General features: G+C 45.2%; 1 protein-coding gene across 4 annotated transcripts in view; it reads right to left on the reverse strand.

Moving 5' to 3' along the window:
* Positions 1 to 285: 285 nt before the first annotated feature.
* The window catches only part of LOC130295631 (ETS translocation variant 3-like protein), a 76310-nt gene continuing 48709 nt past the window's right edge, over positions 286 to 27886 (reverse strand). For all 4 annotated transcript variants that reach the window (XM_056546547.1, XM_056546546.1, XM_056546549.1 and 1 more), the window contains 4 exons: positions 27338 to 27575; positions 2485 to 2641; positions 2201 to 2321; positions 286 to 1332 (listed from right to left, as the gene is read on the reverse strand). In XM_056546547.1, coding sequence (XP_056402522.1) covers positions 863 to 1332; positions 2201 to 2321; positions 2485 to 2641; positions 27338 to 27575 — 986 coding nt within the window. In that variant the 3' untranslated portion in view covers positions 286 to 862. The remainder of the gene's footprint in view (positions 1333 to 2200; positions 2322 to 2484; positions 2642 to 27337; positions 27576 to 27886) is intronic.

Here is a 27886-nt window from a genome sequence, read left to right on the forward strand (position 1 = left end):
TCACGTCCCCCCCTCAATGCAAGTCTATAGGAGGGGGTGTGACGGTCTCAGTCTCCCAGTTTATATCAGGATAGTTTAAGTCCCTCATTATTATCACCTCATTGTGATTTGCTGCCTTGTTTATTTACCTCAGTAATTGATCTTCCATTATATTTGGTGGCTTAGAGTAAAAGTGACCTCACACTTACAAAAAAGGAATCATGGGATTTGTAGTTTAAGGGAACAAACTCCAACAAGAAATAGGAAAAAAACTCAGCTTTATGGTAATCTCACAACACATTTAGCCCCAAGACAAGCACAGATCCTTCCTAAGCATAGCTATTACATTCTGGCAGGTACATACTAAAATCACCTAATGGTGGATAACCTTTAAGTATTCAATTTCCCAGCAGTGCCACTTGAGAAAAAGGGCCTTACCTGATGTCCATTAAAATCAAATGGTCTCACATTAATGTACAAACCAGCTGGGTCATCCAAGGCAAGAGATTGGGTTGTCCTGAATGACAGCCCCTGTGGAAGCCATATTAGTTCTCTTTCATGGTCGACACCTTTGTAGTCTTTTTTACTTACTGACAATTCCCATTTTACCTTTTAACATCAAATGCATGAAATTCATGGAATGCAGATTTTTATTATTACAGATTATTAAGTGTAAATGATATAAATATACATACAACCTATATACAGGCAGTGGAAAACTGCAACCCGATGTACATTTTAATTAAAGCTCCATCTCTGGGGCCACATTAGCCATACACATTTTGCACTTTTGGCTGAAGTGTTACTTCAGGGAATTGCTGGTTCAGCATTACTTGTTGTTAACTACATTCTAAAAACCAGGTGGTGCTTTTAGTCTGAGGATTTAGGCTGGTTCCAGTAACCAGGTCTTCCTGCTGAGGTTTATGTGCTCAATGTCAGGAGGAGAATACAGCTTACTGCTCACATTGTGGCTTTCAGAGAGACTTAGGCATGTTTTTGGAGACTCAATGAGGTCTTCGAACTTGTTCCTCGCTTCTAAACCTCCAGTCATGGAATAGGATGTCAACACAGGTAAGTTGTCTATGGAGGACACAGTCGTATGCCCCAGATAGGGGTTAGAAACAATTCCTCCAGTTATCCTGTTATGTAGTCCTTGATGGATCAGGCGGTTTGCACATAGCTGCCATTCGGTTGTGCCCGATAGAACTTGAGCAGGTAAGTAGAGAGATCGACTAGGTTGAAGAGGTAACTCAGTACTGTGCTGAGAGGGTGAGGCTGATAAATATAAGCGCCTACTGCTTTCAAAATTACAGCAAGTTCCAGGAAAGCATGAAGTAGACATGATGCTATGCCCTAGGAAAAAAAGAACTCCTTTAATACCTAATTATAGGATTACATCACTGATCTTTTAACCACTAAGTTGCTTCTGATGCTGCCGTTTAGTTAATCAGCAGGCACATAACTGTAGCAATAAACAGCTGCTATGAGGCACATAAGTTGGGAAAAGGGTCCCACTCAGGTTCAGATGAACATTGCACCTTTTTGTAGGGAATAAAAAGTTGGTGGTGACCTTTTGCTATCTAGCACTATACACTATGGCCCTGATTTACTATTGTTAACCCGACATGCACCGGGTTGTGTGCCACATTCTGGCGCATTGCGCCAGAAATTCTGTCTGCGCCAGAATGTGCGCCAGAACTGAAAAAAAAACATGACTCTCCATTTTACTGAGAAAACCCGAAAAAGGGGTGTGGCTGCCGAAAAGGGGTCGTGTCCCTGGCATTTTCACAAAAAAACACCATATTTACTAAGGTTTCCACAGAAAATGTGGTAGATTTGAGCTGAGGAATACCAGACAGATTGGAGCATGTGTAAAAAATGCAAAGTGTAGGGAAAAGTGCTAAATGTAGGGAACCCTTAGTAAATACCGTGGAAAAAAAATTGTAGGGAATTAAATCCCACAAAGAAAACTACACTTCACTCTTGGTAAATCTCCCCCTATGTGTTTTTTTCTCATACATGCATGCCACTGTTATCCAAACCATTATTATAACTACTTTATGCTGCTATTTAAGTGACCTATCATTAGGTGGGGCAGGCCCATCTCATTTTACTATGGGTTCCTATGTTCATTTCATCTCTGTGATTCACACCTTCCAAATTTCTATGCTGCCTTCTGTTCTAATAAATTAAATACAAGCCTAAGCCTGTCCAGACTTACTGCTTATTCCCAATGGGTTCCTGTTTGAGTTGCTGTCATATTCCACTGGATTGTGGAGCAGCCTGCGGCAGGCAAGTTGGTTGGCCACGAGCTTGTGCGCAAGGATGGTATTATGCAACACCTAAACAGATTTGAAAAATCTAAACATTTTACAGAAATATCAGAGACCCCTGTCCTGATGCCCCACATCAACCTCTCCCCCACCTATGAATCTCTCATATGATTATTGTTCCTTTAATTCCTTTTTGTACAATTGAACAGACTGTATAATAAAATTGTATTACCTCTCTCTGAACACCTGATGGCAGCGCAGCTGTATGGCACATGCTGCTCCCCAGCATTGCCGCAGGATAGTTAACAAACACCAGTTTACCGAAGTTAAATTTATAAGTAAATCTCTTCCCTTTTGTCTTGTGCAGAATTCGTTTGTTGTAATAATATCTAAAAAAAAAAAAAAATGCAACAAGTACAGGTCATTAAATCTCAAAACTATTGTATAATCAAATATATTGTATACATCTTTCACCAAGATGCCAACAAAGCAATATTAGTAGTACTAGTTTGGTTGGTCATTTTTATATGAATTACAGTTGCTCCAGTATCCAGTGGCGTCTCTAGGGGGGTGGGCCAGAGCGGGCCACGGCCTCACCTACATCAAGATTGGCCACCCCTTGTGCCCCCCCTAGCAGCAGTAGGTCACTAGCAGCTCTCATGGCCCTCAGGGGGGTACAGCTAGTTCACCAGTAAGGGGCCCGAGCCCCCGCTGCACCCCCCGCCCCACGGAGCCATCTACTCCGGCATCCTTTTTTTAAAATAAATCTTCAGCCAGCAGCCCTGTCACCACGCAGGGGCCGCGCTATGCAGACTGGGAAGAGCAGACAGGAAGCTCCTCCCCCTCTCTCACTCCCCTGTATACTGGACCTTGTGGAGCAGGCCCGCTGTGTGTATACAGGCCCGGACACCACCAGTATGGAAGACTTACCTGCCCAGTGCCCACTGCTGATGCTGCCCTTTTAAAGTAAGTAACTTGCTTGGGGGAGAGGGGGAAAGTTGTCGTTCGGGAGACAGTGGGAGGTAGTTCAGTGTTTCCCAACCAGGGGGCCTTCAGCTGTTGCAAAACTACAACTCCCAGCATTCCTTTGGCTTTATGAGCATACTGGGAGTTGTAGTTTTGCAATAGCTGGAGGCCCCCAGGTTGGGAAACACTGATCTATCTATCTATCAATCTCCTATCTATCTATTTCCTATCTATCTATCTATCTATCTATCTATCTATTTCCTATCTATCTATCTATCTCATATCTATCTAGCCATATATCTCATATCTATCTCCTATCTATCTATCTATCTATCTATCTCATATCTATCTATCTATCTATCTATCTATCTATCTCATATCTATCTATCTCATATCTATCTATCATCTATCTATCTATCTATCTATCTATCTATCTCATATCTATCTATCTCATATCTATCCATCCACCCATCCATGCATCTAACTTTCTATCTATCTGTCTATCTATCTATCTATCTATCTATCTATCTATCTTTCTCATATCTATCTATCTAACTCAGATAGATGAGAGATAGATAGATGAAACATAGATATGAGAGATAGATAGGTAGATAGATGATATATAGATAGATAGATACATAAATATATATAGATAGATAGATATGAGATAGATTAATAGATGATATATAGATAGAGAGATGATATATAGAAAGATACAAAAATAGATGGATAGATAGATGATAGACAGATCGATAGATAGATGATAGATACATAGATATGATATAGATAGATGATGGATAGATATGATATAGACAGATAGATAGATGATAGATAGATTAGATAGATAGATAGATAGATAGATAGATAGGAGATAGATGGATATGATATAGATAGATGGATATGATATAGATACATTTATATGATATAGATAGATAGGAGAAAGATAGATAGATAGATAGATAGATAGATCAGTTTCCCAACCAGGGGGCATCCAGCTGTTGCAAAACTACAACTCCCAGCAGTCCTTTGGCTTTATGAGCATACTGGGAGTTGTAGTTTTGCAACAGCTGGAGGCCCCCCTAGTTGGGAAACTCTGATCTATCTATCTATCAATCAATCAATCCTCTATCTATTATCTATCTATCTATCTATCTATCCATCTATCTCCTATCTATCTATCTATCTCATATCTATCTCATGTCTATCTATCTATATCATATCTATCTATCTCATATCTATCTATCTATCCATCTATTTATGTATCTATCTTTCTATTTATCTATCTATCTATCTATTTATCTCATATCTATCTCAGATAGATGAGAGATAGATGAATGATAGATAGATATGATAGATAGACAGATAGATGATATATAGATAGATAAATGCATAAATAGATGGATATATAGATAGATATGAGATAGATAGATAAATAGATGATAGATAGATGATAGATAGATATGATATAGATAGATAGATAGATATATAGATAGATAGGAGATAGATGGATATGATATAGATTGATATGATATAGATAGATAGGATATAGAAAGATAGATAGATGATATATAGATAGATAGATACATAAATAGATGGATATATAGATAGATATGAGATAGATAAATAGATGATATTGTTCTTTGTCTGGATTGAGGAACCAGTGGACCCAGGTTCCAAGTATGCGGGCATCCCGACTTCTCTCTAATCTCTGGATTTTGGTTGTGCCGTTTTTATTTGTTTTAGATAGATAGATAGAAAGAGATAGTATCTATCTATCTATCTATCATCTATTTATCTATCTTTCTATCTATCTATATATCAATCTATTTATGTATCTATCTGTCTATATTTCATCTATCTATCTATCTCTCATATCTATCTATCTTTCATCTATCTATCTATATCCATAGGCGTGTGCAGCCTATTGCATTAGGGTGTGCACCCTAAAGCACAAACTCACGCAGCGCACGCGTGTGTGTGATATATATACACACATACACACTCTTGCTTGCATGCACACATACATAAACATACCTACACTCATAAATATCAATACAAACAAAATGAAAAACTTTATTAAAACTTTTTTTTGGATTGGAGGCTTTTTTTTGGATTGGAGGCTCCATTATACATACACTGTACAGCAATCATACCTCCATTATACATACACTGTGACTGTACAGCAATCATACATCCAATCCATTAATAATGGATTGGATGTATGATTGCTGTACAGTCACAGACAGTGTATGTATAATGGAGGTATGATTGCTGTACAGTGTATGTATAATGGTGGTATGCTTGCTGTACAGTGTATGTATAATGGCGGTATGATTGCTGTACAATGTATGTATAATGGCGGTATGATTGCTGTACAGTGTATGTATAATGGCGGTATGATTGCTGTACAGTCTATGTATAATGGCGGTATGATTGCTGTACAGTGTATGTATATTGGATGTATGCTTGCTGTACAGTGTATGTATAATGGTGGTATGCTTGCTGTACAGTGTATGTATAATGGCGGTATGATTGCTGTACAGTGTATGTATAATGGATGTATGATTGCTGTACAGTGTATGTATAATGGAGGTATGCTTGCTGTACAGTGTATGTATAATGGATGTATGCTTGCTGTACAGTGTATGTATAATGGCGGTATGATTGCTGTACAGTGTATGTATAATGGCGGTATGATTGCTGTACAGTGTATGTATAATGGTGGTATGATTGCTGTACAGTGTATGTATAATGGCGGTATGCTTGCTGTACAGTGTATGTATAATGGTGGTATGCTTGCTGTACAGTGTATGTATAATGGTGGTATGCTTGCTGTACAGTGTATGTATAATGGTGGTATGCTTGCTGTACAGTGTATGTATAATGGAGGTATGATTGCTGTACAGTGTATGTATAATGGATGTATGCTTGCTGTACAGTGTATGTATAATGGCGGTATGCTTGCTGTACAGTGTATGTATAATGGCGTTATGATTGCTGTACAGTGTATGTATAATGGCGGTATGCTTGCTGTACAGTATGTATAATGGATGTATGATTGCTGTACAGTGTATGTATAATGGCGGTATGCTTGCTGTACAGTGTATGTATAATGGTGGTATGCTTGCTGTACAGTGTATGTATAATGGATGTATGATTGCTGTACAGTGTATGTATAATGGCGGTATGCTTGCTGTACAGTGTATGTATAATGGTGGTATGCTTGCTGTACAGTGTATGTATAATGGATGTATGATTGCTGTACAGTGTATGTATAATGGATGTATGATTGCTGTACAGTGTATGTATAATGGATGTATGATTGCTGTACAGTGTATGTATAATGGATGTATGATTGCTGTACAGTGTATATATAATGGATGTATGATTGCTGTACAGTGTATGTATAATGGATGTATGATTGCTGTACAGTGTATGTATAATGGATGTATGCTTGCTGTACAGTGTATGTATAATGGCGGTATGCTTGCTGTACAGTGTATGTATAATGGCGGTATGCTTGCTGTACAGTGTATGTATAATGGCGGTATGATTGCTGTACAGTGTATGTACAATGGCGGTATGCTTGCTGTACAGTGTATGTATAATGGAGGTATGATTGCTGTACAGTGTATGTATAATGGAGGTATGATTGCTGTACAGTGTATGTATAATGGTGGTATGATTGCTGTACAGTGTATGTATAATGGAGGTATGATTGCTGTACAGTGTATGTATAATGGTGGTATGCTTGCTGTACAGTGTATGTATAATGGTGGTATGCTTGCTGTACAGTGTATGTATAATGGCGGTATGCTTGCTGTACAGTGTATGTATAATGGTATGCTTGCTGTACAGTGTATGTATAATGGAGGTATGATTGCTGTACAGTGTATGTATAATGGATGTATGCTTGCTGTACAGTATGTATAATGGATGTATGATTGCTGTACAGTGTATGTATAATGGCGGTATGCTTGCTGTACAGTGTATGTATAATGGTGGTATGCTTGCTGTACAGTGTATGTATAATGGATGTATGATTGCTGTACAGTGTATGTATAATGGCGGTATGCTTGCTGTACAGTGTATGTATAATGGCGGTATGCTTGCTGTACAGTGTATGTATAATGGATGTATGATTGCTGTACAGTGTATGTATAATGGCGGTATGATTGCTGTACAGTGTATGTATAATGGCGGTATGCTTGCTGTACAGTGTATGTATAATGGCGGTATGCTTGCTGTACAGTGTATGTATAATGGCGGTATGCTTGCTGTACAGTGTATGTATAATGGTGGTATGCTTGCTGTACAGTGTATGTATAATGGATGTATGATTGCTGTACAGTGTATGTATAATGGATGTATGCTTGCTGTACAGTGTATGTATAATGGCGGTATGCTTGCTGTACAGTGTATGTATAATGGCGGTATGCTTGCTGTACAGTGTATGTATAATGGCGGTATGATTGCTGTACAGTGTATGTACAATGGCGGTATGCTTGCTGTACAGTGTATGTATAATGGAGGTATGATTGCTGTACAGTGTATGTATAATGGAGGTATGATTGCTGTACAGTGTATGTATAATGGTGGTATGATTGCTGTACAGTGTATGTATAATGGAGGTATGATTGCTGTACAGTGTATGTATAATGGTGGTATGCTTGCTGTACAGTGTATGTATAATGGTGGTATGCTTGCTGTACAGTGTATGTATAATGGCGGTATGCTTGCTGTACAGTGTATGTATAATGGTATGCTTGCTGTACAGTGTATGTATAATGGAGGTATGATTGCTGTACAGTGTATGTATAATGGATGTATGCTTGCTGTACAGTATGTATAATGGATGTATGATTGCTGTACAGTGTATGTATAATGGCGGTATGCTTGCTGTACAGTGTATGTATAATGGTGGTATGCTTGCTGTACAGTGTATGTATAATGGATGTATGATTGCTGTACAGTGTATGTATAATGGCGGTATGCTTGCTGTACAGTGTATGTATAATGGCGGTATGCTTGCTGTACAGTGTATGTATAATGGATGTATGATTGCTGTACAGTGTATGTATAATGGCGGTATGATTGCTGTACAGTGTATGTATAATGGCGGTATGCTTGCTGTACAGTGTATGTATAATGGCGGTATGCTTGCTGTACAGTGTATGTATAATGGCGGTATGCTTGCTGTACAGTGTATGTATAATGGTGGTATGCTTGCTGTACAGTGTATGTATAATGGAGGTATGATTGCTGTACAGTGTATGTATAATGGAGGTATGCTTGCTGTACAGTGTATGTGTAATGGAGGTATGATTGCTGTACAGTGTATGTATAATGGCGGTATGATTGCTGTACAGTGTATGTATAATGGAGGTATGATTGCTGTACAGTGTATGTGTAATGGAGGTATGATTGCTGTACAGTGTATGTATAATGGATGTATGATTGCTGTACAGTGTAAGTATAATGGATGTATGCTTGCTGTACAGTGTATGTATAATGGAGGTATGATTGCTGTACAGTGTATGTATAATGGCGGTATGATTGCTGTACAGTGTATGTATAATGGCGGTATGATTGCTGTACAGTGTATGTATAATGGATGTATGATTGCTGTACAGTGTATGTATAATGGACAGGGCTGTCTTTAATTTTGATTGGACCCTGGGCAAGCAATTTTTTTTGGTCCCCCCGGTCCCCCACCCCAATCCCACACACACTCGGGATCAGTACAGGATCAGTAATGTAATGTATGTACACAGTGACCTCACCAGCAGAATAGTGAGTACAGCTCTGGAGTATAATACAGGATATAACTCAGGATCAGTACAGGATAAGTAATGTAATGTATGTACACAGTGACCCCACCAGCAGAATAGTGAGTACAACTCTGGATTATAATACAGGATATAACTCAGGATCAGTACAGGATACGTACGGGGGAGGGGATTATCAGATTATGCATGTGAGGGTAGGATAATAGTGATTATTATAATCCTCCACTCACATATATGTAACATCTCCCCCTCACATGTATAATCTGATAATCCCCTCCTCACATTGATTATCCCCTCACATATATATATATAATATCATACTCAGATTATATGTGAAGGGATTATCAATGTGAGGAGGGGATTATCAGATTATACATGTGAGGGGGAGATGTTACATATATGTGAGGGGAGGATTATAATAATCACTATTATCCTACCCTCACATGCATAATTTCCTCCCTTCTCACATTATATAATAAATCCCCCCCACCCCCACACTATATAATAAATCCCCCCTCACATTATATAATAAATCCCCCCCACACTATATAATAAATCCAACCTCACATTATATAATAAATCCCCCCTACACTATATAATAAATCCCCCCTCACATTATATAATAAATCCCCCCCACACTATATAATAAATCCCCCCCACCCCTACACTATATAATAAATCCCCCCTCACATTATATAATAAATCCCCCCCACACTATATAATAAATTCCCCCTCACATTATATAATAAATCTCCCCCCACACTATATAATAAATCCCCCCTCACATTATATAATAAATCCCCCCTCACATTATATAATAAATCCCCCCACACTATATAATAAATCCCCCCTCACATTATATAATAAATCCCCCCTCACATTATATAATAAATCCCCCCCACACTATATAATAAATCCCCCCTCACATTATATAATAAATCCCCCCCACACTATATAATAAATCCCCCCTCACATTATATAATAAATCCCCCCTCACATTATATAATAAATCCCCCCCACACTATATAATAAATCCCCCCTCACATTATATAATAAATCCCCCCCACACTATATAATAAATCCCCCCTCACATTATATAATAAATCCCCCCTCACATTATATAATAAATCCCCCCCACACTATATAATAAATCCCCCCTCACATTATATAATAAATCCCCCCCACACTATATAATAAATCCCCCCACACTATATAATAAATCCCCCCTCACATTATATAATAAATCCCCTCCACACTATATAATAAATCCCCCCACACTATATAATAAATCCCCCCTCACATTATATAATAAATCCCCCCCAAACTATATAATAAATCCCCCCTCACATTATATAATAAATCCCCCCTCACATTATATAATAAATCCCCCCCACCCCACACACACACACACACACACACACTCACTATATAATAAATACCCCCCACACACACACATTATACATACTCACATATCCGGCGGTGGGTCCCCTGCTGCGGCCTGGATCCTGGAAGCGGCCGTGTGGGGACTGAGAGGAGCGGGAGACTCTCTCTGCTCCGCTCCTCTCTATGATGCCGCCCGTGACGTCGCACGTCACGTCACGTGACCATCTCCCAGACAGCCATTGCGGTACTGGCTGCCTGGGGATGAGTGACGGGGACGGCGAACATAAAAAGGTAGCGTGCGGCGCAAACCCCCCCCCGGGCCCTCTCCTTCCCCCTGGGCCCCCTCCCACTAACATTTTGGCCGGGCCCCTGACGCCTGGCCCGCCAGCCTTTATCAGCTTTATCAGGGCCCATGGGGCGAAAGGGGCGAGCTGCTTTTGGGCCCCCAGGAATTACAGGGCCCGGGGCAGCTGCCCCTTTTGCTCCACGGCCGCGGTGATTAGGGTGTGCCTGGGCACACCCGGCACACCCTGTGCGCACGCCTATGTCTATATCTCATCTATCTCTCATCTATATGAGATAGATAGATAAATAGAAAGATAGATAGATACATAAGTAGATAGATGGATATAGATAGATGGAGGGATAGATAGGAGATAGATGGATAGATAGATGATTGATAGATAGATAGATAGATAGATCAGTGTTTCCCAACCAGGGGGCCTCCAGCTGTTGCAAAACTACAACTCCCAGTATGCCCATACAGCCAAAGACATGCTGGGAGTTGTCGTTTTGGAATAGCTAGAGGCCCCCTGATTGGGAAATACTGATCTATCTATCTATCTCATATCTATCTATCTATCTCATATCTATCTATCTATATCTATCTATGTATCTATATCTATCTATCTATCTATCTCATATCTATCTATTAATCTATATTATCTAAGTGTTTTATTCCCCCATGTATGTGTGACGTTCCGATAGCATCCCGCCATCTTTATCATACGTACAGTTGTACATTCTGTAGTCTCTGTGACATCACTGTGCTTCATAATAAACTGTGACATCACTGTGCTTCATAATAAACTTTGACATCACTGTGCTTCATAATAAACTGTGACATCACTGTGCTTCATAATAAACTGTGACATCACTGTGCTTCATAATAAACTGTGACATCACTGTGCTTCATAATAAACTGTGACATCACTGTGCTTCATAATAAACTGTGACATCACTGTGCTTCATCCTGTAATTTGATGTCACTGTGTATAACAACCCTGTAGTGACATCACAGTTTATTATTCTTGAACGCTGACTTCACTGTGTATATTTTCCCGGTACAATGACATCACTGTATAGTTACCCTCTACTGTGACAACACTGCGTTTATTAACCCTGTAGTGGCAAAACTGTTTATTGTCCCTGTACAGAGACATTACTGTTTATATTAACTCTGAGCTGTGATGTCACTGTGCATATTTACCCTGTATTGTCACTCGCAGTGCAAGGTAAATATGTACAGTGACATTAGGGTATACAGGCTTATGTCACAGTACAGGGATAATACACACAGTGATGTCACAGTACAGGGATAATATACACAGTGATGTCACAGTACAGGGATAATACACACAGTGATGTTACAGTACAGGGATAATACACACAGTGATGTCACAGTACAGGGATAATACACAGTGATGTCACAGTACAGGGATAATACACACAGTGATGTCACAGTACAGGGATAATACACACAGTGATGTCACAGTACAGGGATAATACACACAGTGATGTCACAGTACAGGGATAATACACAGTGATGTCACAGTACAGGGATAATACACACAGTGATGACAGTACAGGGATAATACACACAGTGATGTCACAGTACAGGGATAATACACAGTGATATCACAGTACAGGGATAATATACACAGTGATGTCACAGTACAGGGATAATACACACAGTAATGTCACAGTACAGGGATAATACACACAGTGATGTCACAGTACAGGGATAATACACAGTGATGGCACAGTACAGGGATAATACACACAGTGATGTCACAGTACAGGGATAATACACACAGTGATGTCACAGTACTGGGATAATACACAGTGATATCACAGTACAGGGATAATACACACAGTGATGTCACAGTACAGGGATAATACACAGTGATATCACAGTACAGGGATAACATACACAGTGATGTCACAGTACAGGGATAATACACACAGTGATATCACAGTACAGGGATAATACACACAGTGATGTCACAGTACAGGGATAATACACAGTGATGTCACAGTACAGGGATAGTACACACAGTGATGTCACAGTACAGGGATAATACACACAGTGATGTCACAGTACAGGGATAATACACACAGTGATGTCACAGTACAGGGATAATACTCACAGTGATGTCACAGTACAGGGATAATACACACAGTGATGTCACAGTACAAGGATAATACACACAGTGATGTCACAGTACAGGGATAATACACAGTGATGTCACAGTACAGGGATAATACACACAGTGATGTCACAGTACAGGGATAATACACACAGTGATGTCACAGTACAGGGATAATACACACAGTGATGTCACAGTACAGGGATAATACACAGTGATGTCACAGTACAGGGATAATACACACAATGATGTCACAGTACAGGGATAATACACACAGTGATGTCACAGTACAGGGATAATACACAGTTGTTACGCTGAGCGCTCCGGGTCCCCGCTCCTCCCCGGAGCGCTCGCTACACTCTCGCTCCCGCAGCGCCCCGGTCAGATCCACTGACCGGGTGCGCTGCGATACTGCCTCCAGCCGGGATGCGATTCGCGATGCCGGTGGCGCCCGCTCGCGATGCGCACCCCGGCTCCCGTACCTGACTCGCTCTCCGTCGGTCCTGTCCCGGCGCGCGCGGCCCCGCTCCCTAGGGCGCGCGCGCCGGGTCTCTGCGATTTAAAGGGCCACTGCGACGCTGATTGGCGCAGTGGTTCTAATCAGTGTGTTCACCTGTGCACTCCCTATTTATACCTCACTTCCCCTGCACTCCCTCGCCGGATCTTGTTGCCATTGTGCCAGTGAAAGCGTTTCCTTGTGTGTTCCTAGCCTGTGTTCCAGACCTCCTGCCGTTGCCCCTGACTACGATCCTTGCTGCCTGCCCCGACCTTCTGCTACGTCCGACCTTGCTTCTGTCTACTCCCTTGTACCGCGCCTATCTTCAGCAGTCAGAGAGGTTGAGCCGTTGCTAGTGGATACGACCTGGTCACTACCGCCGCAGCAAGACCATCCCGCTTTGCGGCGGGCTCTGGTGAAAACCAGTAGTGACTTAGAACCGGTCCACTAGCACGGTCCACGCCAATCCCTCTCTGGCACAGAGGATCCACCTCCTGCCAGCCGGCATCGTGACAGTAGATCCGGCCATGGATCCCGCTGAAGTTCCTCTGCCAGTTGTCGCCGACCTCACCACGGTGGTCGCCCAGCAGTCACAACAGATAGCGCAACAAGGCCACCAGCTGTCTCAACTGACCGTGATGCTACAGCAGCTACTACCTCAGCTTCAGCAATCATCTCCTCCGCCAGCTCCTGCACCTCCTCCGCAGCGAGTGGCCGCCTCAGGCCTACGACTATCCTTGCCGGATAAATTTGATGGGGACTCTAAGTTTTGCCGTGGCTTTCTTTCACAATGTTCCCTGCACTTGGAGATGATGTCGGACCAGTTTCCTACTGAAAGGTCTAAGGTGGCTTTCGTAGTCAGCCTTCTGTCTGGAAAAGCTCTGTCATGGGCCACACCGCTCTGGGACCGCAATGACCCCGTCACTGCCTCTGTACACTCCTTCTTCTCGGAAATTCGAAGTGTCTTTGAGGAACCTGCCCGAGCCTCTTCTGCTGAGACTGCCCTGCTGAACCTGGTCCAGGGTAATTCTTCCGTTGGCGAGTACGCCGTGCAATTCCGTACTCTTGCTTCAGAACTTTCCTGGAATAATGAGGCCCTCTGCGCGACCTTTAAAAAAGGCCTATCCAGCAACATTAAAGATGTTCTGGCCGCACGAAAAATTCCTGCTAACCTACATGAACTCATTCATCTAGCCACTCGCATTGACATGCGTTTTTCCGAAAGGCGTCAGGAGCTCCGCCAGGATATGGACTTTGTTCGCACGAGGCGTTTTTTCTCCCCGGCTCCTCTCTCCTCTGGTCCTCTGCAATCCGTTCCTGTGCCTCCCGCCGTGGAGGCTATGCAAGTTGACCGGTCTCGCCTGACACCTCAAGAGAGGACACGACGCCGCATGGAGAATCTCTGCCTGTACTGTGCCGGTACCGAACACTTCCTGAAGGATTGTCCTATCCGTCCTCCCCGCCTGGAAAGACGTACGCTGACTCCGCACAAAGGTGAAACAGTCCTTGATGTCAACTCTGCTTCTCCACGTCTTACTGTGCCTGTGCGGATATCTGCCTCTACCTTCTCCTTCTCCACTAAGGCCTTCTTGGATTCCGGATCTGCAGGAAACTTTATTTTGGCCTCTCTCATCAACAGGTTCAACATCCCAGTGACCAGTCTGGCCAGACCTCTCTACATCAATTGCGTTAACAATGAAAGATTGGACTGTGCCGTGCGTTACCGCACGGAACCCCTCCTAATGTGCATCGGACCTCATCACGAAAAAATTGAGTTTTTGGTCCTCTCCAATTGCACTTCCGAAATTCTCCTTGGACTACCCTGGCTTCAACACCATTCCCCAACCCTGGATTGGTCCACAGGGGAGATCAAGAGTTGGGGTACCTCTTGTTTCAAGGACTGCCTTAAACCGGTTACCAGTACTCCCTGCCGTGACCCTGTGGTTCCCCCTGTAACCGGTCTCCCTAAGGCCTATATGGGCTTTGCTGATGTGTTTTGCAAAAAACAAGCTGAGACTCTTCCTCCTCACAGGCCTTATGACTGTCCTATTGACCTCCTCCCGGGCACTACTCCACCCCGGGGCAGAATTTATCCTCTGTCCGCCCCAGAGACTCTTGCTATGTCTGAGTACATCCAGGAAAATTTAAAAAAGGGCTTTATCCGCAAATCCTCCTCTCCTGCCGGAGCCGGATTTTTCTTTGTGTCCAAAAAAGATGGCTCCCTACGCCCTTGCATTGACTACCGCGGTCTTAACAAAATCACGGTAAAGAACCGTTACCCTCTACCTCTTATCTCTGAACTCTTTGATCGCCTCCAAGGTGCCCACATCTTTACCAAACTGGACTTAAGAGGTGCTTATAATCTCATCCGCATCAGAGAGGGGGATGAATGGAAAACGGCATTTAACACTAGAGATGGACACTTTGAGTATCTGGTCATGCCCTTTGGCCTGTGCAACGCCCCTGCCGTCTTCCAAGACTTTGTTAATGAAATTTTTCGTGATCTCTTATATTCCTGTGTTGTTGTGTATCTGGACGATATCCTGATTTTTTCTGCCAACCTAGAAGAACACCGCCAGCATGTCCGCATGGTTCTTCAGAGACTTCGTGACAATCAACTTTATGCCAAGATGTAGAAATGTCTGTTTGAATGTCAATCTCTTCCTTTCCTAGGATACTTGGTCTCTGGCCAGGGACTACAAATGGATCCAGACAAACTCTCTGCCGTCTTAGATTGGCCACGCCCCTCCGGACTCCGTGCTATCCAACGTTTTTTGGGGTTCGCCAATTATTACAGACAATTTATTCCACATTTTTCCACCATTGTGGCTCCTATCGTGGCTTTAACCAAAAAGAATGCCAATCCTAAGTCATGGCCTCCTCAAGCGGAAGACGCCTTTAAACAGCTCAAGTCTGCCTTTTCTTCTGCTCCCGTGCTCTCCAGACCTGACCCATCTAAACCCTTCCTATTGGAGGTAGATGCCTCCTCAGTAGGAGCGGGAGCGGTCCTTCTACAAAAAAATTCTTCCGGGCATGCTGTTACTTGTGGGTTTTTTTCTAGGACCTTCTCTCCGGCGGAGAGGAACTACTCCATCGGGGATCGAGAGCTACTAGCCATTAAATTAGCACTTGAGGAATGGAGGCATCTGCTGGAGGGATCAAGATTTCCAGTTATTATTTACACCGATCACAAAAATCTCTCCTATCTCCAGTCTGCCCAACGGCTGAATCCTCGCCAGGCCAGGTGGTCTCTGTTCTTTGCCCGATTTAATTTTGAAATTCACTTTCGGCCTGCCGATAAGAACATCAGGGCCGATGCTCTCTCTCGTTCCTCGGATGCCTCGGAAGTAGAGCTCTCTCCGCAACACATCATTCCTCCTGACTGCCTGATCTCCACCTCTCCAGCCTCCATCAGGCAAACTCCTCCAGGGAAGACCTTCGTCACTCCACGCCAACGCCTCGGAATCCTCAAATGGGGTCACTCCTCCCATCTCGCAGGCCATGCGGGCATCAAGAAATCCGTGCAACTCATCTCTCGTTTCTATTGGTGGCCGACTCTGGAGACGGATGTTGTTGATTTTGTGCGGGCCTGCACTGTCTGTGCCCGGGATAAGACTCCTCGCCAGAAGCCCGCTGGTCTTCTTCATCCTCTGCCTGTTCCCGAACAGCCTTGGTCTCTGATTGGTATGGACTTTATTACAGACTTACCCTCATCCCATGGCAACACTGTTGTTTGGGTGGTCGTTGATCGATTCTCCAAGATGGCACATTTCATCCCTCTTCCTGGTCTTCCTTCTGCGCCTCAGTTGGCAAAACAATTTTTTGTACACATTTTTCGTCTTCACGGGTTGCCCACGCAGATCGTCTCGGATAGAGGCGTCCAATTCGTGTCAAAATTCTGGAGGGCTCTCTGTAAACAACTCAAGATTAAATTAAACTTTTCTTCTGCTTATCATCCTCAATCCAATGGGCAAGTAGAAAGAATTAACCAGGTCCTGGGTGATTATTTACGGCATTTTGTTTCCTCCCGCCAGGATGACTGGGCAGATCTTCTTCCATGGGCCGAATTCTCGTATAACTTCAGAGTTTCTGAATCTTCTTCCAAATCCCCATTTTTCGTGGTGTACGGCCGTCACCCTCTTCCCCCCCTCCCTACTCCCTTGCCCTCTGGTTTGCCCGCTGTGGATGAAATAACTCGTGATCTTTCCACCATATGGAAAGAGACCCAAAATTCTCTCTTACAGGCTTCATCACGCATGAAGAAGTTTGCTGATAAGAAAAGAAGAGCTCCCCCCATTTTTTCTCCCGGAGACAAGGTATGGCTCTCCGCTAAATATGTCCGCTTCCGTGTTCCCAGCTACAAATTGGGACCACGCTATCTTGGTCCTTTCAAAATTTTGTGCCAGATCAATCCTGTCTCTTATAAACTTCTTCTCCCTCCTTCTCTTCGTATTCCTAATGCCTTTCACGTTTCTCTTCTTAAACCACTCATCATCAACCGTTTCTCTCCTAAACTTATCTCTCCCACTCCTGTCTCCGGTTCTTCAGACATCTTTCCTGTAAAGGAGATACTGGCCTCCAAAAAGGTCAGAGGAAAAACCTTCTTTTTGGTTGACTGGGAGGGCTGTGGTCCTGAAGAGAGATCCTGGGAACCTGAGGACAATATCCTAGATAAAAGTCTGGTCCTCAGGTTCTCAGGCTCCAAGAAGAGGGGGAGACCCAAGGGGGGGGGTACTGTTACGCCGAGCGCTCCGGGTCCCCGCTCCTCCCCGGAGCGCTCGCTACACTCTCGCTCCCGCAGCGCCCCGGTCAGATCCACTGACCGGGTGCGCTGCGATACTGCCTCCAGCCGGGATGCGATTCGCGATGCGGGTGGCGCCCGCTCGCGATGCGCACCCCGGCTCCCGTACCTGACTCGCTCTCCGTCGGTCCTGTCCCGGCGCGCGCGGCCCCGCTCCCTAGGGCGCGCGCGCGCCGGGTCTCTGCGATTTAAAGGGCCACTGCGACGCTGATTGGTGCAGTGGTTCTAATCAGTGTGTTCACCTGTGCACTCCCTATTTATACCTCACTTCCCCTGCACTCCCTCGCCGGATCTTGTTGCCATTGTGCCAGTGAAAGCGTTTCCTTGTGTGTTCCTAGCCTGTGTTCCAGACCTCCTGCCGTTGCCCCTGACTACGATCCTTGCTGCCTGCCCCGACCTTCTGCTACGTCCGACCTTGCTTCTGTCTACTCCCTTGTACCGCGCCTATCTTCAGCAGTCAGAGAGGTTGAGCCGTTGCTAGTGGATACGACCTGGTCACTACCGCCGCAGCAAGACCATCCCGCTTTGCGGCGGGCTCTGGTGAAAACCAGTAGTGACTTAGAACCGGTCCACTAGCACGGTCCACGCCAATCCCTCTCTGGCACAGAGGATCCACCTCCTGCCAGCCGGCATCGTGACAACAGTGATATCACAGTACAGGGATAATATACACAGTGATGTCACAGTACAGGGATAATACACACAGTGATGTCACAGTACAGGGATAATACACACAGTGATGTCACAGTACAGGGATAATACACAGTGATGGCACAGTACAGGAATAATACACACAGTGATGTCACAGTACAGGGATAATACACACAGTGATGTCACAGTACTGGGATAATACACAGTGATATCACAGTACAGGGATAATACACACAGTGATGTCACAGTACAGGGATAATACACAGTGATATCACAGTACAGGGATAACATACACAGTGATGTCACAGTACAGGGATAATACACACAGTGATATCACAGTACAGGGATAATACACACAGTGATGTCACAGTACAGGGATAATACACAGTGATGTCACAGTACAGGGATAGTACACACAGTGATGTCACAGTACAGGGATAATACAAACAGTGATGTCACAGTACAGGGATAATACACACAGTGATGTCACAGTACAGGGATAATACTCACAGTGATGCCACAGTACAGGGATAATACACACAGTGATGTCACAGTACAGGGATAATACACACAGTGATGTCACAGTACAAGGATAATACACACAGTGATATCACAGTACAGGGATAATACACACAGTGATGTCACAGTACAGGGATAATACACACAGTGATGTCACAGTTGTTACGCCGAGCGCTCCGGGTCCCCGCTCCTCCCCGGAGCGCTCGCTTCACTCTCCCCGCTGCAGCGCTCCGGTCAGATCCACTGACCCGGGGCGCTGCGATTCCGCTGCCAGCCGGGATGCGATTCGCGATGCGGGTAGCGCCCGCTCGCGATGCGCACCCCGGCTCCCGTACCTGACTCGCTCTCCCTCGGTCCTGTCCCGGCGCGCGCGGCCCCGCTCCCTAGGGCGCGCGCGCGCCGGGTCTTTGCGATTTAAAGGGCCACTGCGCCGCTGATTGGCGCAGTGATTCCAATTAGTGTCTTCACCTGTGCACTTCCCTATATCACCTCACTTCCCCTGCACTTCCTTGCCGGATCTTGTTGCCATTGTGCCAGTGAAAGCGTTCCTTGTGTGTTCCTAGCCTGTGTTCCAGACCTCCTGCCGTTGCCCCTGACTACGATCCTTGCTGCCTGCCCCGACCTTCTGCTACGTCCGACCTTGCTTCTGTCTACTCCCTTGTACCGCGCCTATCTTCAGCAGCCAGAGAGGTTGAGCCGTTGCTAGTGGATACGACCTGGTCACTACCGCCGCAGCAAGACCATCCCGCTTTGCGGCGGGCTCTGGTGAAAACCAGTAGTGGCTTAGAACCGATCCACTAGCACGGTCCACGCCAATCCCTCTCTGGCACAGAGGATCCACTACCTGCCAGCCGGCATCGTGACAGTAGATCCGGCCATGGATCCCGCTGAAGTTCCTCTGCCAGTTGTCGCTGACCTTACCACGGTGGTCGCCCAGCAGTCACAACAGATAGCGCAACAAGGCCAACAGCTGTCTCAACTGACCGTTATGCTACAGCAGTTACTACCACAGCTTCAGCAGTCATCTCCTCCACCGGCTCCTGCACCTCCTCCGCAGCGAGTGGCCGCTCCTGGTCTACGCCTATCCTTGCCGGATAAATTTGATGGGGACTCTAAGTTTTGCCGTGGCTTTCTTTCCCAATGTTCCCTGCATCTGGAGATGATGTCGGACCTGTTTCCCACTGAAAGGTCTAAGGTGGCTTTCGTAGTCAGCCTTCTGTCTGGAAAAGCCCTGTCTTGGGCCACACCGCTCTGGGACCGCAATGACCCCGTCACTGCCTCTGTACACTCCTTCTTCTCGGAAATCCGAAGTGTCTTTGAGGAACCTGCCCGAGCCTCTTCTGCTGAGACTGCCCTGTTGAACCTGGTCCAGGGTAATTCTTCCGTTGGCGAGTATGCCGTACAATTCCGTACTCTTGCTTCAGAATTATCCTGGAATAATGAGGCCCTCTGCGCGACCTTTAAAAAAGGCCTATCCAGCAACATTAAAGATGTTCTGGCCGCACGAGAAATTCCTGCTAATCTACATGAACTTATTCACCTAGCCACTCGCATTGACATGCGTTTTTCCGAAAGGCGTCAGGAACTCCGCCAAGATATGGACTCTGTTCGCACGAGGCGTTTCTTCTCCTCGGCTCCTCTCTCCTCTGGTCCCCTGCAATCTGTTCCTGTGCCTCCCGCCGTGGAGGCTATGCAGGTCGACCGGTCTCGCCTGACACCTCAAGAGAGGACACGACGCCGTATGGAGAACCTCTGCCTGTACTGTGCTAGTACCGAACACTTCCTGAGGGATTGTCCTATCCGTCCTCCCCGCCTGGAAAGACGTACGCTGACTCCGCACAAAGGTGAGACAGTCCTTGATGTCTACTCTGCTTCTCCACGTCTTACTGTGCCTGTGCGGATGTCTGCCTCTGCCTTCTCCTTCTCTACTGTGGCCTTCTTGGACTCTGGATCTGCAGGAAATTTTATTTTGGCCTCTCTCGTCAACAAGTTCAACATCCCAGTGACCAGTCTCGCCAGACCCCTTTACATCAATTGTGTAAACAATGAAAGATTGGACTGTACCATACGTTTCCGCACGGAGCCCCTTCTTATGAGCATCGGATCTCATCACGAGAGGATTGAACTTTTGGTCCTCCCCAATTGCACCTCGGAAATTCTCCTTGGACTTCCCTGGCTTCAACTTCATTCCCCAACCCTGGATTGGTCCACTGGGGAGATCAAGAGTTGGGGGTCCTCTTGTTCCAAGAACTGTCTAAAACCGGTTCCCAGTAACCCTTGCCGTAACTCTGTGGTTCCTCCAGTAACCGGTCTCCCTAAGGCCTATATGGACTTCGCGGATGTTTTCTGCAAAAAACAAGCTGAGACTCTACCTCCTCACAGGCCTTATGATTGTCCTATCGACCTCCTCCCGGGCACTACTCCACCCCGGGGCAGAATTTATCCTCTCTCTGCCCCAGAGACTCTTGCCATGTCTGAATACGTCCAGGAGAATCTAAAAAAGGGCTTTATCCGTAAATCCTCCTCTCCTGCCGGAGCCGGATTTTTCTTTGTGTCCAAAAAAGATGGCTCCCTACGTCCTTGCATTGACTACCGCGGTCTTAATAAAATCACGGTTAAGAACCGCTACCCCTTACCCCTCATCTCTGAACTCTTTGATCGCCTCCAAGGTGCCCACATCTTTACTAAATTGGACTTAAGAGGCGCCTATAACCTCATCCGCATCAGAGAGGGGGATGAGTGGAAAACGGCATTTAACACCAGAGATGGACACTTTGAGTATCTGGTCATGCCCTTTGGCCTGTGCAACGCCCCTGCCGTCTTCCAAGACTTTGTTAATGAAATTTTTCGTGATCTGTTATACTCCTGTGTTGTTGTATATCTGGACGATATCCTAATTTTTTCTGCCAATCTAGAAGAACACCGCCAGCATGTCCGTATGGTTCTTCAGAGACTTCGTGACAATCAACTCTATGCCAAAATTGAGAAATGTCTGTTTGAATGCCAATCTCTTCCTTTTCTAGGATATTTGGTCTCTGGCCAGGGACTACAGATGGATCCAGACAAACTCTCTGCCATCTTAGATTGGCCACGCCCCTCCGGACTCCGTGCTATCCAACGCTTTTTGGGGTTCGCCAATTATTACAGGCAATTTATTCCACATTTTTCTACCGTTGTGGCTCCTATCGTGGCTTTAACCAAAAAAAATGCTGATCCCAAGTCTTGGCCTCCTCAAGCAGAAGACGCCTTTAAACGACTCAAGTCTGCCTTTTCTTCGGCTCCCGTGCTCTCCAGACCTGACCCTTCCAAACCCTTCCTATTGGAGGTTGATGCCTCCTCAGTGGGAGCTGGAGCTGTTCTTCTACAAAAAAATTCTTCCGGGCATGCTGTCACTTGTGGTTTTTTCTCTAGGACCTTCTCTCCAGCGGAGAGGAACTACTCCATCGGGGATCGAGAGCTTCTAGCCATTAAATTAGCACTTGAGGAATGGAGGCATCTGCTGGAGGGATCAAGTTTTCCTGTTATTATCTACACCGACCACAAGAACCTCTCCTACCTCCAGTCTGCCCAACGGCTGAATCCTCGCCAGGCCCGGTGGTCTCTGTTCTTTGCCCGATTTAATTTTGAGATTCACTTTCGTCCTGCCGATAAGAACATTAGGGCCGATGCTCTCTCTCGTTCCTCGGATGCCTCAGAAGTTGAACTCTCTCCGCAACACATCATTCCACCTGACTGCCTGATCTCCACTTCTCCTGCCTCCATCAGGCAAACTCCTCCAGGAAAGACCTTTGTTTCTCCACGCCGACGCCTCGGAATCCTCAAATGGGGTCACTCCTCCCATCTCGCAGGTCATGCGGGCATCAAGAAATCTGTGCAACTCATCTCCCGCTTCTATTGGTGGCCGACTCTGGAGACGGATGTTGTGGACTTTGTGCGAGCCTGCACTATCTGTGCCCGGGATAAGACTCCTCGCCAGAAGCCCGCTGGTTTTCTTCATCCCCTGCCTGTCCCCGAACAGCCTTGGTCTCTGATTGGTATGGATTTTATTACTGATTTACCCCCTTCCCGTGGCAACACTGTTATTTGGGTGGTCGTTGATCGATTCTCCAAAATGGCACATTTCATCCCTCTTCCTGGTCTTCCTTCTGCGCCTCAGTTGGCTAAACAATTTTTTGTACACATTTTTCGTCTTCACGGGTTGCCTACGCAGATTGTCTCGGATAGAGGCGTCCAATTCGTGTCTAAATTCTGGAGGGCTCTCTGTAAACAACTCAAGATTAAATTAAATTTTTCTTCTGCATATCATCCCCAGTCCAATGGACAAGTAGAAAGAATTAACCAGATCTTGGGTGATTATTTGCGACATTTTGTTTCCTCCCGCCAGGATGACTGGGCAGATCTCCTTCCATGGGCCGAATTCTCGTATAACTTCAGGGTCTCTGAATCTTCCTCCAAATCCCCATTTTTCGTGGTGTACGGCCGTCACCCTCTTCCCCCCCTCCCTACCCCCTTGCCCTCTGGTCTGCCCGCTGTGGATGAAATTTCTCGTGACCTTTCCATCATATGGAGAGAGACCCAAAATTCTCTCTTACAGGCTTCATCACGCATGAAGAAGTTCGCGGATAAGAAAAGAAGAGCTCCTCCCGTTTTTTCCCCTGGAGACAAGGTATGGCTCTCCGCTAAATATGTCCGCTTCCGTGTCCCTAGCTACAAGTTGGGACCACGCTATCTTGGTCCTTTCAAAATTTTGTGTCAAATTAATCCTGTCTCTTATAAACTTCTTCTTCCTCCTTCTCTTCGTATCCCTAATGCCTTTCACGTCTCTCTTCTCAAACCACTCATCCTCAACCGTTTTTCTCCCAAATCTGTTCCTCCCACTCCTGTTTCCGGCTCCTCGGACATCTTCTCTGTCAAAGAGATCTTAGCTTCCAAAAAGGTCAGAGGGAAAACTTTTTTTTTAGTGGACTGGGAGGGTTGTGGTCCTGAAGAGAGATCCTGGGAACCTGAGGACAACATCCTAGACAAAAGTCTGCTCCTCAGGTTCTCAGGCTCTAAGAAGAGGGGGAGACCCAAGGGGGGGGGGTACTGTTACGCCGAGCGCTCCGGGTCCCCGCTCCTCCCCGGAGCGCTCGCTTCACTCTCCCCGCTGCAGCGCTCCGGTCAGATCCACTGACCCGGGGCGCTGCGATTCCGCTGCCAGCCGGGATGCGATTCGCGATGCGGGTAGCGCCCGCTCGCGATGCGCACCCCGGCTCCCGTACCTGACTCGCTCTCCCTCGGTCCTGTCCCGGCGCGCGCGGCCCCGCTCCCTAGGGCGCGCGCGCGCCGGGTCTTTGCGATTTAAAGGGCCACTGCGCCGCTGATTGGCGCAGTGATTCCAATTAGTGTCTTCACCTGTGCACTTCCCTATATCACCTCACTTCCCCTGCACTTCCTTGCCGGATCTTGTTGCCATTGTGCCAGTGAAAGCGTTCCTTGTGTGTTCCTAGCCTGTGTTCCAGACCTCCTGCCGTTGCCCCTGACTACGATCCTTGCTGCCTGCCCCGACCTTCTGCTACGTCCGACCTTGCTTCTGTCTACTCCCTTGTACCGCGCCTATCTTCAGCAGCCAGAGAGGTTGAGCCGTTGCTAGTGGATACGACCTGGTCACTACCGCCGCAGCAAGACCATCCCGCTTTGCGGCGGGCTCTGGTGAAAACCAGTAGTGGCTTAGAACCGATCCACTAGCACGGTCCACGCCAATCCCTCTCTGGCACAGAGGATCCACTACCTGCCAGCCGGCATCGTGACAACAGTACAGGGATAATACACACAGTGATGTCACAGTACAGTGATAATACATACAGTGATGTCACAGTACAGGGATAATATACACAGTGATGTCACGGTACAGGGATAATACACAGTGATGTCACAGTACAGGGATAATACATACAGTGATGTCACAGTACAGGGATAATACACACAGTGATGTCACAGTACAGGGATAATACACACAGTGATGTCACAGTACAGGGATAATACACAGTGATGTCACAGTACAGGGATAATACATACAGTGATGTCACAGTACAGGGATAATATACACAGTGATGTCACAGTACAGGGATAATACACAGTGATGTCACAGTACAGGGATAATACATACAGTGATGTCACAGTACAGGGATAATACACACAGTGATGTCACAGTACAGGGATAATACATAAAGTGATGTCACAGTACAGGGATAATACACACAGTGATGTCACAGTACAGGGATAATATACACAGTGATGTCACAGTACAGGGATAATACACACAGTGATGTCACAGTACAGGGATAATACACACAGTGATGTCACAGCACATGAATAATACACAGTGATGTCACAGTACAGGGATAATACACACTGTGATGTGTACAGCTGGTATCTACCACTATAAGGCCAGTGTATGTGGGAGTATTGGTATTTGTAAAATAAATTTTATACAGTAACAATTGGTGTTAGTCGGTCATTAGTCAGTCACAATGGTAGTGGTGGTCATGGTGTGGCAGTATTATTTGTTTCTTGCTAGTAACGCACACAACTAACAGTAAGCACCTTTTGTCTGGAGGTGCTGACCATTTTTATTTTTTTGTGCTGGTATTATCAGTAATATTGGTGTCAGTAACAGTATGACCATAATATGTATAATGACAATATTTTCTCCCTGTATACTGGTATTATTGGTAATATTGTTCTCAGTATACAGGATTTGGTCAGTTACAGTATGATGGTAATATGTATGGTGATAATATTCCTCCTTGTATACTGATATTATTTGTAATATTAGTCTCAGTATACAGGTCATTGTTGGCACTAGCGTCTGGCTCACCGGTGCGGCATGGAGCCGCTTTGCCTGCACACCCTGGAATTAAGGGTACGCTCCCACACGGCGTATTTGCTGCATATTTGCTGCTGCGTATTTTATTTTCCCTGTTGAAGTCAATGGGTAGGAAAATACGCAGCACCAAATACGCAGCAAATACGCAGCAAAATACGCCACGTGGGAATGCACCCTTAATCATGTAGTCTTGCAAAAGATTGGTGAGTTGCCTGTAATTTTTCTACATCATTGCGATTGGATGAACTGTCTTTACCTATATTACATGAGCACCACATTATTACAAGCCTGTGCTGTCTGATACTTTAGAGTCCGGATTATAGGACGAACGTATTTTTTGTGAACCACAAAATACAGGTAGTGCCAGCACGCTTCTATCTACACATATATTACTTATGTTAATGTTTGACAGGGAACTGGCCAAAAAATAAGTGACATGTCACTTCTTCTCCACGTAGACACATTCTGAAGCTGCCTTTGAAGTCAATGAGATCTTCATGGTCCCCCGATGCTGCTCTTGGCTTGGATATAATTTGCACGTGTAATGTATAAATGTGGTGTTGTTATAATTGCCCCCCCTACTTTTGTCCTGGCCCCCAGTGTGCCCCCCCCCCAAAATTTGAAAGCTGGAGACGCCACTGCCAGTATCTGATAAAAATTGTAAAAGTCTGCAAGTGGTTCTGACAACCCAGTGACCACCTCTCTCCTAAGACTGTACCATAGAGGCAGGACACATGAATATCATAGGGCCTGTGATGAAAGTTAACCTAGCATGGATATGTTTTATCTGACACATTATCTACCACCACTAACCAGGGGGAGCTCACTTCATAAACATTTATACAGCTATATAGAGTTTTATTCCAGATGTATTAATCTATATTCAAAACCAAATTTGCTTCCTTTAGTGGTGACTGTATGTTAACGAGATATATAATTTATCAAGTCAGAAAACCAGAGCTCCCCTGAATAGATATATTATAAAAATAAGTGGCTTAAAATTTAGAATAGGGAGTATTAACTTTAATAACATTGTAATATATTCAACAGAGCCTTAAGTGGGAGTGTGTCCTATTTAGGGTACTTTTACCCCTCAGAAGTTTGTGTACACCCCTGCTTATCTGTATCAAGAGTGAAGAATGGATGATGGAACAGTCTCTCTAAACAAGTGAAATTTACTTACCTAAGAGCCCGGCTCAATTTGTCATAGTTCATCTGGGGTTTACATTTCCTCTGGCCCCACAGTCTGGCCACTTCATCTGGATCCTTGATGACAAACTCTCCGTATTCTCCTTGCTGCCAGGCAATGATGTGACGAAACTCCTCTTTCTGCAGCAGCTCCAAGATGAAGTGCCATAGCTGAATCTGACGTGAGCCAGGGCTAGACTCTGCCTTGTATGCCCAGTCTGGGAATGCCAAACCTTATAGGGAGAATGGCAACATTGATGGCAGTTCTTATGTATTGATGAACTGATGTCCTAATTCAGTAGTCTCAGAAGTACTTTTTATTCACACACAAGTAGGGAGGCTTGAGATGTCAAATATTTCAGGATAATAACAAATGAGTAAAGCCAGTGGCAGAGTAGTACAAAATATGTAGCTTGGCCTCTCATTTATAATGTGTTATTTAGAACAACCGGTCTGGTTTCAGTTGACACCTATACACTCCTATAGCTTCACCCTGGCCACTGGTGTGACTTCCAATTGCTCCTCTAACACTTAAAAGGGCACA

Source organism: Hyla sarda, chromosome 11 (assembly GCF_029499605.1).
Source record: "Hyla sarda isolate aHylSar1 chromosome 11, aHylSar1.hap1, whole genome shotgun sequence".
NCBI classification, from domain to species: Eukaryota; Metazoa; Chordata; class Amphibia; order Anura; family Hylidae; genus Hyla; species Hyla sarda.